Source organism: Galendromus occidentalis, unplaced genomic scaffold, assembly GCF_000255335.2.
Source record: "Galendromus occidentalis unplaced genomic scaffold, Mocc_1.1 scf7180000077463, whole genome shotgun sequence".
NCBI classification, from domain to species: Eukaryota; Metazoa; Arthropoda; class Arachnida; order Mesostigmata; family Phytoseiidae; genus Galendromus; species Galendromus occidentalis.
The window spans coordinates 669,570-685,406 of NW_003805451.1; the positions used below are offsets into that span (position 1 = coordinate 669,570).

Consider the following 15,837-nt stretch of genomic DNA (forward strand, 5'->3'; position numbering starts at 1 on the left):
CCGCGCAAACAGTACGTTCGGCTCCTCTGCGAAAACAAACGATCAGGTGTCCTCGACAGGTCGGAAACCGAGAGTGACACGGTCGTCTGAATCGGTACTGGGAGCTGTGATCGTAAAAAGTCGCACTCCGAATATGGCAGCCCCAGCATGTGCGGTCACAAATAAATAATTAGTAAATCAAGGGTCGCACACAATAGACAATGACTATTTGTCGTGGTTCCACGTAGAGTGGTCAAAGACCACACAATTTTCGATAACTTCGTATAATGTATGCATAACTTCGTATAGCATACATTATACGAAGTTATACGAGAAATATCCGCTAATTTTACGTAGTCCGAATCCCAAGCTAAGTTTGTCTTGTCAAGAGATCGGCCAACAATTCGCTAACAATCTGTTTGAAAATGAGCATTCTCTCGCAGGGAAACTCGAGAAGACTGAAGTATCCGCTAATTTCGCTCGATTGGCCCACAAATGGATGAGCCATTCTTCGGCAACTTGGAAAGCGAGCGGCTGTGTGATTCACTCGTAGGCTCAGCACGACCGTGACTGAACCATCTGGCTTGTAGTGCAATCCGCTGCCTGTGAGACTTGCCCAGAAGGCCTGGGGCTTCGACGGACATCGAGGGCTATCTTCGCGGAAATACTCAGCTGACAATAACGTCTCTGAGAGATACCGTCGCATGGATGTTACCGGCACCACACTAAGGCAAAGATGATGTCGAACTCCGACCGCATATCCTCAGATCTGGATGCTTCGGGTGCTCCGAGCAAGGACTTCTCGGACGAACAAATTTCCAGGTTCCGCAATAGAATTTGGAAGCTCGAGAGCTGATAGACTTCCGGGGAAATTCCCCACAATTTTCCTGGCTCCGAGATAGAAGCCAAAGACATGGAATTCGTCGAAATCTCAATTTCGGAGAAATTTCGGAGCGAGGAGTTCACTGCTCACTACGGGTTAGTTCATGGGAAGCGAGAAAATCTTTCACAGTATTCCGTAATCATCGGATGAACGGATCGATCGAGATTCCCCGAATCCAGATATTTCCCAAAGCACCGTATCCAATGGTGTCCGTCCTTGCTCTCCTTCGAGCGGGAGCGACCGCTTTCCGACTCGAGATTCAGAGCAGAGCTGTGCGCCGCGACCAGAGTTGACGGCGGCGGGGGAGAAATACCCGGCGCGGCGGCACGCCGCGGCGTCACAGCGGCGCACCTCGGCGCAGGAGATAGCCACTGGGAATAATATCAGAGAGACGATTATTTACAATTTATTTTCCATCCCAATAACAATGTAGGGAAGGGCATGCCTTAACTTAACATCGGAACTATGTGTCATATACGCGGCAAGAAACTTTTGCTGTCGTGAATGAAAAGAGTCTTCGTCATCGTTATTGGATCCAAAGTACACCGTTTTTCTCGCAACAAATTTCCTGCGATTGAAAACCTCAATTCAGGTCGAAATTAGAGTCGAAATCTCTCATTCTGCCGCCGCCTTAGCAGCTTCAATCACAGTATTGACTACCGAATTCGACCGTTGAGATTCGGTGGCGGCTGGCGGCGGACTTGCACACTCGGCGCCTACAGCCACGAGGTATTCCACCAGGCGGTTCCCTCCACCGCCCGATGAACTTATCTCGACGGACAAGGATAGATTTGAGCCGATCGAGATCAACAGACTTTCTCTTGTGCCAGCCATCGCCCCACAGTACTCCGTCATCGATTCATCGAGCGGAGACACCGCGGTGTTTCGCGGATTCGGCCGGGTATCTCCATCCGTTCGGATAATGAGCGAGCCGGACACGAAACCCCATTATGCTTCGGCGGTGTTCTTCGCATATTCAGCATCGTTCGCGGTCGGAACAGCGATCGGATTCGCAGCTCCTGCTCAGAGTGAGATCGAAGAAAATTTCCCCAACATAGACTACTCGCTGTTCGGGAGTCTTATCACCGTAGGAGCATTGACCGGGAGTTTGATCGCTGGCGTTCTCGTCGAACGTTTCGGGCGAGTGGGAACGATTTTATTTTCTTGTCTTTTTTTCACCGGAGGATGGATCCTGATTCTCCTGAGACAAAATGTCGAGATGCTCTACCTCGCGCGGTTTCTACTCGGCTCCAGCGCCGGCATAAACTGCATGGTGATCCCCATCTACATCAGTGAAATTACCCCGGCGGAGCGCCGCGGAATCTACTGCACAGGGCACACGCTAAGCATCGTAGTGGGAATCCTCGCTATCTATGTTTTCGGTAAAAAGGATTGGCTCAGAGCAACCCCTCTGGCCTTCGTGTGCTTTCTACCTACGCTTGCCACAGTTCTGACAATGATTTTCATCCCGGAGTCTCCGGCGTGGCTCATGAAACAGAACAGCCCGAAATCGATGGTGAGCGAGGCTCTCTATTTCTTCTTCGGTCGTACAGCCTTCGCCGAGAGTCAACGAGAACTCCTGATGGAGAGCAAGGAAGGCGACGGCAACAATTTCTCCGTGGCCTATCTGAAGGATCCTGCCGTACTTCGACCGCTCCTGATCGCTCTAATCCTGGCGGGCACGCAGCAGGCTTGTGGGATCAACGCGATACTCTTCTACACGAACGAAATATTTTCCTCAGCGTCTCGGAGCATCGAACCCTCGATTCAAGTCATCATCGTGGGTGCGGTTCAAGTAGTTTTCACGTTCGTAGCGGCTCTGCTCATCGATCGCGCCGGTCGTCGAGTGCTGCTGCTGCTCTCGAGCACAATATCCCTCGTCGGGATGCTTCTTCTGATCGCTTTCTACGTCCTGCAAGAACAGAAAAGTCCAGCGTTGGATCACCTGAGTTGGCTCCCGGCGATATCTCTATCAATTTTCGTCGCGGGCTTCTCCGTCGGACTTGGACCAGTGCCTTGGCTCCTCATGGGTGAATTGCTCCCAGTTCGCGCGCGGGGGGTCGGAGTAGGACTGAGCGTGGGGTTCAACTCGCTATGTGCGTTTCTTGTGACAAAATTCTTCCCTAATCTCATGGTGAAGTGGGGCCCTTCACGAGCATTCTCCATCCTCGCTGGAGTCATTGCCTTCAGCTTTGTGTTCGTTTACTTCTTCGTACCAGAAACCAAGAACAAGACTCTCGAAGAGATCGGAGCAATGTTCGAAAGTCGCTCGAGGAACGGATCTCGAGGGAACAACGACCGGAGCCCGAGCCACGCATCGAGTGTGACGGACGTCCCCCCGCGACCTGACGGTCACTCCGCCTGAAAAGGAAGGCACGAAGAAAGAAACGAGCGCACGGCTTTGTATTAGAAAGATCACGATTTATTCTTTCGGCGATGGGAGAGAGAGGATCTCCAGCCTCCCGAGGTGGAGATATCGGACGGAGTCCGGTAATTGAATGCGTCCCTGCATCCCCGTTTGGGGAAGAGGCTTAGCGTCACGGTTGCGACGGGATGCCAGCTCGAGGGACTTCAGGGTCCGGAGCCGAATTCGATCAGAGGCATCACATCCTCGTGTGGAGAGTATCCTGACGAATACTGATCACGTATCGTTTATCATCTGATCCTTTCAGAGCCGGTGGCTGCTTCGGCGATCTAGCTGTCCGACGCTCACCGAAAATCATATCGTCCATTGCGGCCAAGGGTGCCTCGATGGAGATATTCAGATAGTAGGCCAGGAAGATAGACATCACGAATATTCCCAGCGCGTCCTTGAACTGAAAAATAAATTCTCCAATCGTGTTCCCGTTCCATGATGCAATGTTCGAGGGTTATAGAGGTCATCGCCACTCATAGTGGCCAGTCATACTCCTTCTATCATAGGGCTCTGAATTCGATGAGGCATTGTGGAGCCAAGACCTAAACGTCGTTCACCTCCTAAATAGTCTTCGACTCACCATTAGAAATTGATTGATGTACAATACGGAACCCTTGAGATATCCGTTCTTGACAGATATCACTATCAAGTGCATGAGGTAAATGCCATAGGTCAGGCGACCGCAAACCGTGAAGATCCGGTGCGAGAGAATCTCGTTGAAGATGCCTGAATCCAAGAAGAGTCAGTATCTCTTTGTATCAATCGAGAGATTTTTGGCGGGAGTTCCAAATTAGTTTCGGAGAAAAAACGTAATGTCGTCGTACCGCCTCGGCCTGTCGTGTTCGCATAGGTCAGCCACATCATGGCCAGACCCCATAGCGGCCTGTGGAAACCTGCGTAGATTGATCCCGGTAGTTGCTCTGGGAACCCGTAATTGAACCAGATCGCCGTACCGAAAACGACATACGAAGCTATGAGCGTGGAGATCAGCCACATGACAGTCCGAATCCGCTGAAACCACAGAGGCTGAGTGAGGCGTTTGCCAGCTTGGGGATCTCATCCCCGATTGCAGGAGCTCGAGAAGTACATCTCGAATCCGTACGGTATCTCTCGGACCGCTGTACTGCAATCGAATGTTAGGGAGATAATCTTCCGAGACGTGGAATTTCCGAGTCATTACCAAGGACAGGAATGTTTTGGGATTGCGCGCACTGAAATATCCGCAGATGAGACCGAGGAAATAGTTCGGAAGATGAGGGTAGGCCTGTATGTAGACGTAATCGAAGGTCCGAAAGACTCGCCTGTGTAACCGGAACACAATGAGAATTTCCCCACAGGAATCGTCCTTCCCTCGGCATATCTCGAGATATAGGATGAGGCCATTTCGCGCACTCATGTACATGAATGACCCCACAGTTTCTCGCCTCAAGGAAATTCTCGGAAAGGATGACTCACTCGAAATCGAAGTCATTGACCGTTATGATGTAGGCGAAATTCATAATGTATGTGATGTAGGCTGTGAAGATCGCAGCCACCACGCAGAGTGTTACACTGAGACCTAAAGCGATCTTAGGTCTGAACACCAGAAGTAGAGCGAAAGCCGATCCGAGAGCGAAAATTTGCATGTCGACGGCCAAATACCACGTGTGAATAGCGCACTGGGAAGAATTGGAGAACGTTTATGTCGAAGACCGGGATCGTTAGAGAGAGCGAGCATCGACCCCGAAGGAAACGCCAAAGAATCGTATGCCGTCGACGGCACCGGCATAGAGACCCTAGTAGCGCCGTATTCCTACCAGTTCTGATGCAGGGTCGGTGTTTCCTATGAGGAGGGGCAACTTCCACCAATTGTTGGGACAGTTGCCGACATAAGCAGCGAGAATGCCATCGATCGCGATCGGCGAGTCATATAAAAGGGGAATCAGGAAACTGTAGGTCAACATTGCAAGAGCTGGAAGCATAGTCCTGACGTATCGCCTGCAGCAGAGGATAGTGGCACTGTATAAGATAATGTACGGGGGCCGGTGATCAGGGTTCGATTCCGATGTCATCCTCATATCGCATCTTGAAACACCCACCGCAGAAAGACGGTGAAATAAATCACTGAGATATGACGACCCCGGCAGGCATTGCGGATCTTCTCCTGATTTACGATTGTGAGATAGCCCAGGAGGAAGCCACTGCGTAGGCAGAAGTGAACATGTTGAGCATCGAATGGGGAGATCCGAAGAGGCTCTTCCTAAGGAATTTATCTCTCAATGTTCTACCTGATGAAGAAGAAGGCCTCAACCGCGATGAAAGTGTTGATCATGGGCTGGAAAATCCAGGTCTTGCTTGCTTCTCTGGCATCGTAGAAGTTTTCTGTGAAGTTTTTCATCAGTTTGAATTCTCTTTCGGGATCCCGAGATAGGAATGAATGAAAATGATGACAGAATCCCTACCGAGCATATCTGGCTGAAGGAGACAGTAAGTATGCCCCGCGACGATCCAAAACGAGAGGAGGACTTTTAGCCCGTTCATGAACTGAAGTGACCCGTTCGTCGAGTCTTTCGGATCCTTGAATAGTCGCGCAGTGTTTCGTCGGATCGAGAAGAAGCTTAGAACTTTGATGACCGTTTTCGATTCCTTATCACCTCTCTCGATTTTCCATTCCAGGAAGGTCCCGACGATCAATAGAGCAGCTGTTATCAGCACGTATGTCCTGTCAGCATCGGGAAAATAAGATCTATTAAAAAACTGGAAAAATCGAACCGAGCGAGACATCGTCAAGTCCAACTCCAACTTACAGAGAAATCTTCTGTGCGGTACTCAATGCGATAGTTTCGTCGGTCTGACATCCCGATACAACGGCTGATATGTCATAAGCAATCAGCGCTGAGGATTTGTGTCGATTAGCGTTGCCGTGCTTCTCATAGCTGTCTCCAGGTGTGTCGTATTGACACCAACAACGCTCGTCAATCAACAACCAAAGGTCTCCCTCCACAGAAATCGATTCGCATCGTATATCGTCAAACCATTCTTGCCTTTGTTGACAATGTAGTGGAGTTCATCTTGATTGCATGAGGAGGGGACGCATACGCCTATCTTCATTCCGATGTCCAACTTCCTCAAATTCTTCGGGACAATCCTATCTCGACCTGGAGCCCGTACCAAGAACTGAAAGAGCGATCGGGATCATTGTGGCTCCCAGAGAGGGTTCGAACTTGCATCCAATATGACAAGAAATGAATTCTTATAGAAATATGTGAATCCCTTATGAGACAGCCCGTCGGTTTCCAAGACTTCGGAACTTCCGAGTCTTCTCCCCATCTGGCCCCCATCGCGTGGTATGGAAGTCCTCGATTGAACCCGGCCGAGGGATAATCTTAGTGTTATTCGAACCTCTTTAAAAGACGAGAACGGCCTGATGTGCTCCACGATGTCGTCATCCGCTAAGATCGTGACCGCGCACCACTGACCTCTGAAGGCTAAATGACCCTCTGAGTTGTATCGTCTGGCGCGCCGACATTGATCGAAACTACCGTAGGAGGCGAGTCCGCCGTCCAGTATGCTGGTCGGTAACGAGCCCGACGAGAGGAGTACTATGTCGAAAATGTTGACATTAGCTTTGGTGACACGGCTGTTGAGGAACGATCTGCGCGGAGATACAGACTGCAGAAGAGTTCCAAAACAGAAGAAGGAAATCTCATACTTCGTAAAGCCCATTCCTCATTCTCGCGAGCAGCAGCCATGGTTCTGACGAGAGAACCGATGCAAATATTTGTCACGTTCGTATCCACCAGGAGCTCCTCGAAGAGCGGTTGGAGTCTTGAGCCAATGTCTCGCCCGAGGTTTCTCATCACCATCAGAAGAGCTTGCTTCTTCGGCGGCAATTCCGGAACGACTGCGGCCAGTGTCGGAATCAACAGGACCGTTCCGAGGCCCAGGATCACATGGATCTTCATTTTCCGCGGGAAATCTGAAATTTCCTGATTTTTTAGACTTCTCCGCTTCCGAATAATTATGCCTAAATCATATGGTATGCCTATTTTCATATGCCTATGGTGCTCTCTCGGCTCTCTCCGCCAGAGAATCGACCATGGCCCTTCGTCTACGGAGCCTCCTCCTGGATCCGTCCGGGGAGACAGGGAATTCTGGAAGAGCCCCGTCGGGAATGCTATGGGAGTTCCCACGGGGACCCGAAGCGGATATCATCGAAAGAATACAAGAAAGCCGAGGAAAACTGTGAGATCAAACGAAGCGATTGCTTCACGGGCGATCCTTGCTCGAACTTATCAAACAGAAACATGCTATGGGAAGCATCATCAGGTAAAAGTTGTCGAGAAGAGTGAAGACTTATCCGGGAGCAGGAATTGAGAGAACGAGCATCACAATTGAACACAATCTTGAGCATCGACCCTTTTCGAGCGAAGGACCCGCGGGATATCCGTCAAATGTACTCAACAATGGGAAACGACGACTTGGAGCAATTTGAATTCAACGAGCGGATGTCGGAGATTCAACGCGGCCAAGAAGCAATCAATCCGACCTTAATCGGCCTCGGAGCAACACAGTGTTCGGTCGAGGAAAAAACGTGTGCGCCGGCTTGCCGATTGAGACTCGAATCCTCAGAAAATGAATTCACGCTTGACTCCGACCAGAATTTTTCTCCTGAGGAAGGCAAAACACTACATGTTGGACCTGATGTTCCATATCGCTGGAGAGGCGAATGGCCGTATCAGATACATCGCGAAACCCCGGAGCAAGCTTGATGAGACTAGAGCCCGAGCCGGTCTCGATTGCGGACGTTCCCGGGCGTGCCATCGAAATAGATAGAGCACGTCCTCCTCAAGCGAGAGTGAAGCGCATCGAGACGTGAGACAAAGCAGAATTAAGCTCGCTAAAGCATCGATGGACGAATCAATAATTCCTGGGGCCAGGTAACATCGGACCTTGCATCCTCGTGTAGCGGATTTTTCTCCGATAACTCACAGATAAAATTAGAGCGGAAACAAACTGAATTCCAGGGACCTGATCGTGGCGAACCGAATGACACCCGATCTATCAGCTGCACAGAGGTCGGAGGGCGCATCGAACACGATTCTGGTTGACTGAGACGAAAATGGCTAAGTCTGAGGAGCTCACCTTGCAGTCTCCGATGGTGGTTGCTTCCAGGCACTGGGAGGAGATCAGTGTGGTATCGCAGATCACTTATAATTGTGATCCTAAGAAATTAAGGTGCCTCGCCTGTCCACTGCAACGGAACCAGAATTTCTGCGCCATGCTCGAGAGCGTCGAAGTCGTCGATACACGAGGGAAGCCACAAATTGAGGAGAGCGTACTGAAAAGGGAAGAGTTCCCCTCTGAAGCCGACTCCATCGGTCGCAGGCGGAATTTGAGGCGGATACACAGAAAATCTGAGGGCCGTGCGTGAGGCTAGGAAGAACCGGAGACAGCCGCGAACTTAACAATGGGCCGCGATCCGAATCTGCGGCGCGATATCTAGCCAGCTCGGTATCTAGCCAGCTCGGTACATTCAGCCGACTCTGTTCATGTCGACATCAGGGGACACCGACGAAGATAGAAATCTGTCCCACCTACTGACTGAATCCACCTTGAGTGGTCGGTCCGTCTCAGCGGAGAGGTTCCCCCCAATATCCTGCGAAGCTCGCGGAGGTGACGCAAGTCTCTTCACAGACCGAAGAATCGATAGAGACTTCGGAGATACGCTGATAGGTTGATTCAAATCGTGGTGATTAAGAATCAGATCGTACAACTTAATAACTGGCGACGAGGCTCCTTGACGAACCCGAAGTTGAGCATTGTGCAACCTGAACGATCTCCGACGCTGCGAAAATGTCGAGCTCATCTAATTCTACCATGCAGAGCGTCCCACCGCGCTCGGGAAAGTATTCTGCTTGGTCGTGCCGCAGCGGACTGCTTCCCCATGGTGCTGCCCGGGGCGGTAAACGAAAATGTTCATTTTTCGGACGCGATCAACCAAAATGGCGCCTCCTGTCCAAAAATTTTTCGCGAGAAATTTCGAAAGTTTTCACGAAAATACCCGTCTCTTGAATGTCGATCTCGAAAATGCGCCCCCCCCGGAAGTGCCGCCCGGGCGGACGCCCCCCCCCCTCCGGAGCACGCTACTGTCGTGCCCACTAGAAAACTATCTCTGCAACGAGAAGATGACTTCCGAAGCTGATGAACGATGCGCGATCCTTGCCTGCACCGGATCAAAAGCTTTCACCCGGCTCGTCGATGAAGTGCCTTCGGACAAGGACTCCGAGAGCTTCACGTTCTCAGAAATCACAGAAGTTCTGACGAAAATCTACGGGCCCGATGAGAACATCTGGACGTCATGGCTGTCGCTGCAGTTCGAGATACGAGACAGAATCCTGGCGAATCCTTTATGAAACTCGGCTGCGAACTTCGGGCCGAAGGTGCGAGTCGATCTGCAAAAAACCACAGATGAACCTCATTGAACCGTTCGTCGGCGGATCGGGCAATCAGAACATCTGATCAGCAACCCTCGCGGAATGCGCGGCTTCGAAGTATCTGGAATAGGTATCCACTAAAACCGAGGAGCTTATCAACGCAAAGATATCTGCGTCGACATCCCGAATCGCGCCGGCTCATGCATCGACCCCAGACGACGAGCTCAAACTTTTTGGAGGAAATCGGAAGAGAGAATTCGTGAGGAAGAAGGAAAACTCACCTCAATCACGGAATCGGATTCTCACAAAGATGTGTTAACGTTGCGGCAACCGAGTCATCTTGCACCGGATTGCAGATCAAAAAATTCGGAGTTTCATTCGCGTGAAGTCACGGGTCGTATGGCTACGATGTGCTGGAGGAGGCGAATCCCGCATTTCCTGGTGAAACTTCCTTTCCATTCCGTCGACGAGAACCAAAAAGCTTCGAGTGAGCTGAATCCATGATCATGGAGGTTTCGGCATCTCCAGAATGGATCGCTCTAAGTTTCTGAATATGTTCCCAGATGAAATTCTGCATCAGAACGATTCCAGACTTCGTATTGCGGCTCAGGCAATTTTAGCCTACAAGCTACGCATCCATCTTGGTCTGCTGTCAAAACCAGTTTCAGAATAAAAGGCTCCCCCCTGCTGATGCGAGCTCGATCATTCAGATGAATCTGATGTAATTGAGGGAATCAATGCGAGGGAGTGGGCACAGCAGGCAGTCATCGCGCTGACATGAGAGGAAAATGAGATATTCCGAATCGAGAGGCGAGAATTGGTGACGAATTCAAGGTCGGATTGAATCTTTCACTCATTCTTGATGAGCTCCGTTGCAAAAACATTCGTCACGCGCTTCATAATATCGGGAACAAGTGCTCAAAATTACTTTCATTTTATTAGATCGCAAATACCTTACCCGAACACTCGTCGGAGCTTGTGGAGATTCGGAGGAATGTGCAATGGCTTAGCTCCAAAACCAGCAAAATGCCGAGAATTCATTACGGGCAAACTGACCTCGAGGGACTCGGGGTGGTCCTCGATGACATCGTGATTTAGGCGACCACAAACGGAGAATACCTGACGAGACTCGACGCAATGTTGAAACGTCTTGATAAGGACAACGCTCGCCTCAGCCTCTCCGACTTCAAATTTTCAGAAGAAAAGAACGAGTTTCCGGTTGAGGCAAATTCATGAATGGGACGATAGGACCTCTAACTTCAACTCATCATTTAGCGAAAGCGTTTCACGCATTAGATACAGTTTTAGCCATCGTTTGCGCCGCATCTTGCGAATCTCGCTGGCCCGCCATACGAAGCATTTGAGGAACACGAAACGTATAAATTCCTTGTGTCCCGGGAGATGAATCAGGCATTCGAGAACGTGAAATCTGAGATAACGCTCGCTTCGAGTACTAGTGCCGTTCGATCCGACAACACCGCGCTTGCTGGCGACGCTACGAACACGTCATCGTATGGCATGTCTGCCGTCCTCCAGCACCGTTTGGATGATCCCTCCGAGCAACATATTGCGTACTATTCAAGGACGCTCTCCGGTACAGAGAGGCCCGGTACGCCATGCAAGGTATCAGCCGTACTTCCGCTACTTGTTCGGCTGGAGAGGTTACGGAATCCCGGTTTTCTTGAACTTCGGAACGATGGTCACGTTGATCGAGTGCCAGTTGGGGATGCCGTCGGGTATACGGTCGAATCGTTCGGAACACAACCCGAGGGCAGGGTCGACATTGACACCGGCTGACTCAAACCCGAGGGCAGTGTCGAGCAGGTTACTCAATATTTCACGTGCACCTTGCACCAAAGACTGGAGTTCCCGTAGGCCGATCAGATCAGACCGGACCAATGCAGGGATCCCCACGAAGCGATTAAACAGAGGGGTCGAGGTTGATTCAAGTCGTCAGGTCGACTCAAATCGTGGCGCATGAACCGTCTGAAGAAACCCACGCCGAACATGCAAATCTGTCTTGAGACTCACGACACGCGCTCACATCTTTTGGTCTTCCAAGTCCATTCGGACGATTCATAGTCCCTTAATGATTCATTTCTGAAACATTGACACCGGCTGAATCATCGAGAACTGTGTCACCGGGTGTCTTTCGCGAAGAGCTTTCCAGACCGCGACTCTCTGTTCGATATTTTTGATCAGATATGTAGACCACAAATCCGCTTACCCTGAATCTCGATTCAGTTATCTGAGATGCGTCTCCGCCCGTCATTCTAGATGATCAGCGATTAAGAGAAACTCGATATCCGTATCCGCTCTTCGGATGAAACGCGTCAATCTCTCTGAACCCGACAATCCGATGTCGAGCCATTAGGTGTTCATCAGCATTCCCGATATCCTGTGAAATATTCTGTCGGTGCGGGATTTTCGAATCATCTCCACTATTGCGTAAGACTTCCCAATATCAGGATTGCTTTCAAGTCTGAGTGCCCGACAAAAGACCACGTTTCAACGAACGGAGGCCTATGGATGGACGGGGTACTCTCAATTTTCCCGGTTGATTCCTTCGTATGAGTCCGGGGTATTGGAAGGATGTCCCAACACGGAGAGGCATGCGGGGCGACCCAGGATAGAGCGATTCGTGTGGATACGGAGAGCACCCATCAGGTCATAGAGGAATGGAGAAAACCTCCAAGATACTCCCCTCAAGCTTTCGAAGTTCTCCTCCTTTCAAGCGGAGGGCATTTTTCGCGTCTTTCACGGAACTAGCTCGCTTGTGGGCGCGGATATCATCGCGATCAACAAAAATTTCATCAATCATCCTGAACTTGAGAACGCTATCCGCTACGAGGGGGATCGGTTTCCACTCTTCTCTCATGCTTCTCGGGCAAGATAAGAAGACGACTCCTAAGGAACCTCTGTACTTGATGCCTTCAGACGCCCACGATGTGCACATATATCTCGGACCGATGCAGCGAACGATTTCTCTTGCCTATGGGTGAGGAGAAGCTGATGCGGAATCCGATGAAACGGCTCCGGCAGCAAATGCGGAGCGGAATGAAATTTAGTTCTCCTCTACAAATCGAACTCGATTTCAGAGTACCGGAGCGAGTCGAGAAAGCACATAGAGCTCCAAATTCCAGCTCCGTAGGACTTCCGCCACGCGGAGGTGACTCTGGATCAAGGAAATTCCAGAAAGTGACCGATGCATCAACTTGAACTGGGATATAATGTGAAATGCGGAGAAAAGTTTGAAGGCCGATCTAGGGAGATTCAGCACGATAAGTGGGTCTTCTATCATGCCCGTCCATATCAGGACACCAAGAATTCGCCGAGTATCTGCGGCGGAGAAAGACTTTGGCTCTGTTCTCAATTATTATTTTTCAAGGGAATGGTCACTCGGTCTGACTCCATATGACTTCGTAGAGTAGAGCCTAGAGCCTCCTCAGTCCTGCGGATACAGCGTTGTACACCATTCGACCCGGCGGTCCTGTTTCGGCGGATGCGTTTCGATGAGCTTGAGTAAAACCGCGAGGGGCCAAGCTGACGCGGCCGTCATCGGAATGAACTCGGAGAGCGTCTCCGCCTCAATTCACGAATTCCCATAGTCAGCAACGCAGGAGCGTTCGCAAGAGCAGCCACGTGCGAGTGGATTCGCAACACCCGCTCCCATCGTGGCGGGAGTCATTGACGGGCTTTCGGCGCGTGTTTCCGCTACGAAAACATTCAATCCCGTTCAGCCGTCGGCGAGCAGTTCTGCCATTCCTTGCCAGGATCGACTCTCGTCCTTAAAACATCCTTAACGGCGTCTCAGAGACCGAGGCGGAACACGTGATCAGTCGCAGATCATTGTCACGACTTTGTCGCTCCCATAGCCCATAGCCATAGTAATTTATATTGCGCGCGGTATTCAGCAGCGCCACGCATCCGATTCGGAGAGCGTTATCCGCGGAATTCACTCCCCGAAATCGATAGGGAGAATACAATCGCTCGCAAATTCTGTCGGAAATCTCAGTGCATCGAATCTGTTCATCGAACCCATCGCGGGAAGCCTTATTCCTCTCTCTCGCTGCGACCCGGACCGCTGCCGCCAACGCCCTCGCGGCTTCTGGTGAATCCGCCACTCCGAGTGTTGAAGCTCGTCCGACGTCACTCTGCACTCGCTCAAACCCGCTCGACCCTCGTGGCGAGTTCGAGTCGAGCAGCCGCCACAGCACGAGCACAGCTAGCCCGCCGCTCTGATCAGCAGCAGTAGCGTCAAGTCTTGGAGTCCCTCTGCTCTCTCTGTGAGTATCCGAAATTGCAGAACCTGAAGCATAGGCCATAGGAAGCGGATGCGGGAAGGTCTCAATGGTGTTCGAATCGTGAAGAGCCTTTACATTTCAGACACTCCCCTCCGTGACTTCAGGCCGAGAAAATGCCGCACATCGACAACGACGTGAAGCTGGACTTCCAGGATGTCCTCATACGACCGAAACGAAGCGAGCTCAGTTCCAGAGCTCAGGTGGACGTTTCGCGAACGTTCAAGTTTCGCAACTCGAAACGAGAGGTGACCGGGATCCCGATCATAGCCGCCAATATGGACACGGTAGGGACTTTCGAAATGGCCGTGGAACTACGAAAACACGCGCTGTTCACGGCCGTGCACAAGCATTACACTATCGAACAGTGGTTGGAGTTCGCGAAGAAAAATCCTGAAACCGTGAAGCACGTGGCCGTGTCGAGCGGTTCGAGTGACGCGGATTTCGATAAACTCCGGGACATCCTCGGTAGCATTCCGGACATCGGAATGATTTGTCTAGACGTCGCCAACGGATACAGCGGTCCGTTCGCTCGTTTCGTCCGCCGAGTCCGGGAAGAGTATCCGGCACACGTGATCTTGGCTGGCAATGTTGTGACCGGAGAAATGGTTGACGAACTCATTCGCTGCGGAGCGGACATTGTTAAGGTTGGAATCGGACCGGGCTCCGTGTGTACGACTCGCAAGAAGACCGGAGTCGGATATCCCCAGCTGAGCGCGGTCCTAGAATGCGCCGATGCTGCCCACGGTCTCGGCGGCCATATCGTTTCCGATGGCGGCTGCACATGTCCGGGTGATGTGGCGAAGGCTTTTGGCGCCGGGGCCGACTTTGTCATGCTTGGCGGAATGCTGGCCGGGCACGAAGAGAGCGCGGGGGATCTCATCGAGAAGAATGGGAAAAAATTCAAATTGTTCTACGGCATGTCCTCGGCCACGGCCATGGCCAAGTACCACGGGGGTGTTGCCGAGTATCGGGCGTCAGAGGGGAAAACCGTCGAGATGCCGTATAAGGGTGCGGTGGAGCACACGATCCGTGATGTGCTCGGAGGTATCCGAAGCACCTGCACGTATGTCGGAGCTGCTACCATAAAGGAGCTCCCTAGACGTACGACGTTCATCCGAGTGAGCCGTCAGCTGAACGAAATTTTCAGGGGCCAGGAAGTGTGAATTGATTCCTCCGGGACTCCCAGTGTGTTGAAATCGATTGAGAATTTTATATTATGAAGAAGGAATAAATCTTATCATTGTTTCTGCGACACGACTGAGGGAAATTATATTCATTGTGCATGCGAGGTAGATGCGGTCTTCCGCTCTTCCTTCGAGATTCTCGAATGGTTGAGAATCCTTCGATTCCTGTCATCAAGACGCTCCATTAGACCCAACGATCGATTTTGAATGGCTCTCGGGGGGCACCAAAACTGGTATCGTGGATTCTGAGCGGTAGATATTGCAAGAATGGTCATGACTAGTTGAGCGAGAAAACGCCTGGCTTCGAGATCGAGGAGCCTCTTTTTTGAAAGACTCCGAGGCATAGATGAATCCTCAGTATGTATACAAGTTTGAATTCTACCTCGGAAATTCCAGATCCAGGTTGCTTGAGGTAAGCCAAGCGAAGACCATGCCGTACAAGATGCGAGAAAATATTGCTCTCTGGATGACTGAAGGGTATCATTCATTCACTCTCCGACATGTGTATACACTGCCGGCGGAAAGTCAGGGAAAAACACGATTTCGATCGAGAAACCAAATGGAACCTTCCTCATGAGCATCTAGGGGTGCAGTCATGGAGACTATCATCTCTCCGAGTGAGAGAGATATCCCCGCGCAGCCAACTTCAATGGCA

At 51.1% G+C, this 15,837-nt stretch overlaps 3 protein-coding genes across 3 annotated transcripts; 2 read left to right on the top strand and 1 right to left on the bottom strand.

The window, feature by feature from the left end:
- Positions 1 to 1,700: 1,700 nt before the first annotated feature.
- LOC100907379 (solute carrier family 2, facilitated glucose transporter member 8) lies at positions 1,701 to 3,698 on the top strand. Its single transcript, XM_003744273.1, has one exon. The coding sequence runs from the start codon at positions 1,785 to 1,787 to the stop codon at positions 3,225 to 3,227; it is 1,443 nt and encodes a 480-aa protein (XP_003744321.1). The 5' UTR covers positions 1,701 to 1,784; the 3' UTR covers positions 3,228 to 3,698.
- On the bottom strand, positions 3,466 to 7,222 carry LOC100904692 (nose resistant to fluoxetine protein 6). The gene is made up of 13 exons (XM_018639884.1): positions 7,046 to 7,222; positions 6,660 to 6,929; positions 6,302 to 6,434; positions 6,065 to 6,152; positions 5,720 to 5,979; positions 5,546 to 5,639; positions 5,357 to 5,458; positions 5,075 to 5,255; positions 4,734 to 4,936; positions 4,459 to 4,579; positions 4,103 to 4,289; positions 3,859 to 4,004; positions 3,466 to 3,678 (listed from the first exon to the last, which is right to left on the bottom strand). The coding sequence occupies exons 1-13, from the start codon at positions 7,220 to 7,222 to the stop codon at positions 3,466 to 3,468; spliced, it is 2,175 nt and encodes a 724-aa protein (XP_018495400.1).
- A 6,522-nt stretch (positions 7,223 to 13,744) lies between these two features.
- Positions 13,745 to 15,246, top strand: LOC100902938 (GMP reductase 2). Its single transcript, XM_003744243.2, has 2 exons — positions 13,745 to 13,980; positions 14,081 to 15,246. Exon 2 carries the CDS (start codon positions 14,112 to 14,114, stop codon positions 15,159 to 15,161), a length of 1,050 nt encoding a protein of 349 aa, XP_003744291.1. The 5' UTR covers positions 13,745 to 13,980; positions 14,081 to 14,111; the 3' UTR covers positions 15,162 to 15,246.
- Positions 15,247 to 15,837: the final 591 nt, after the last annotated feature.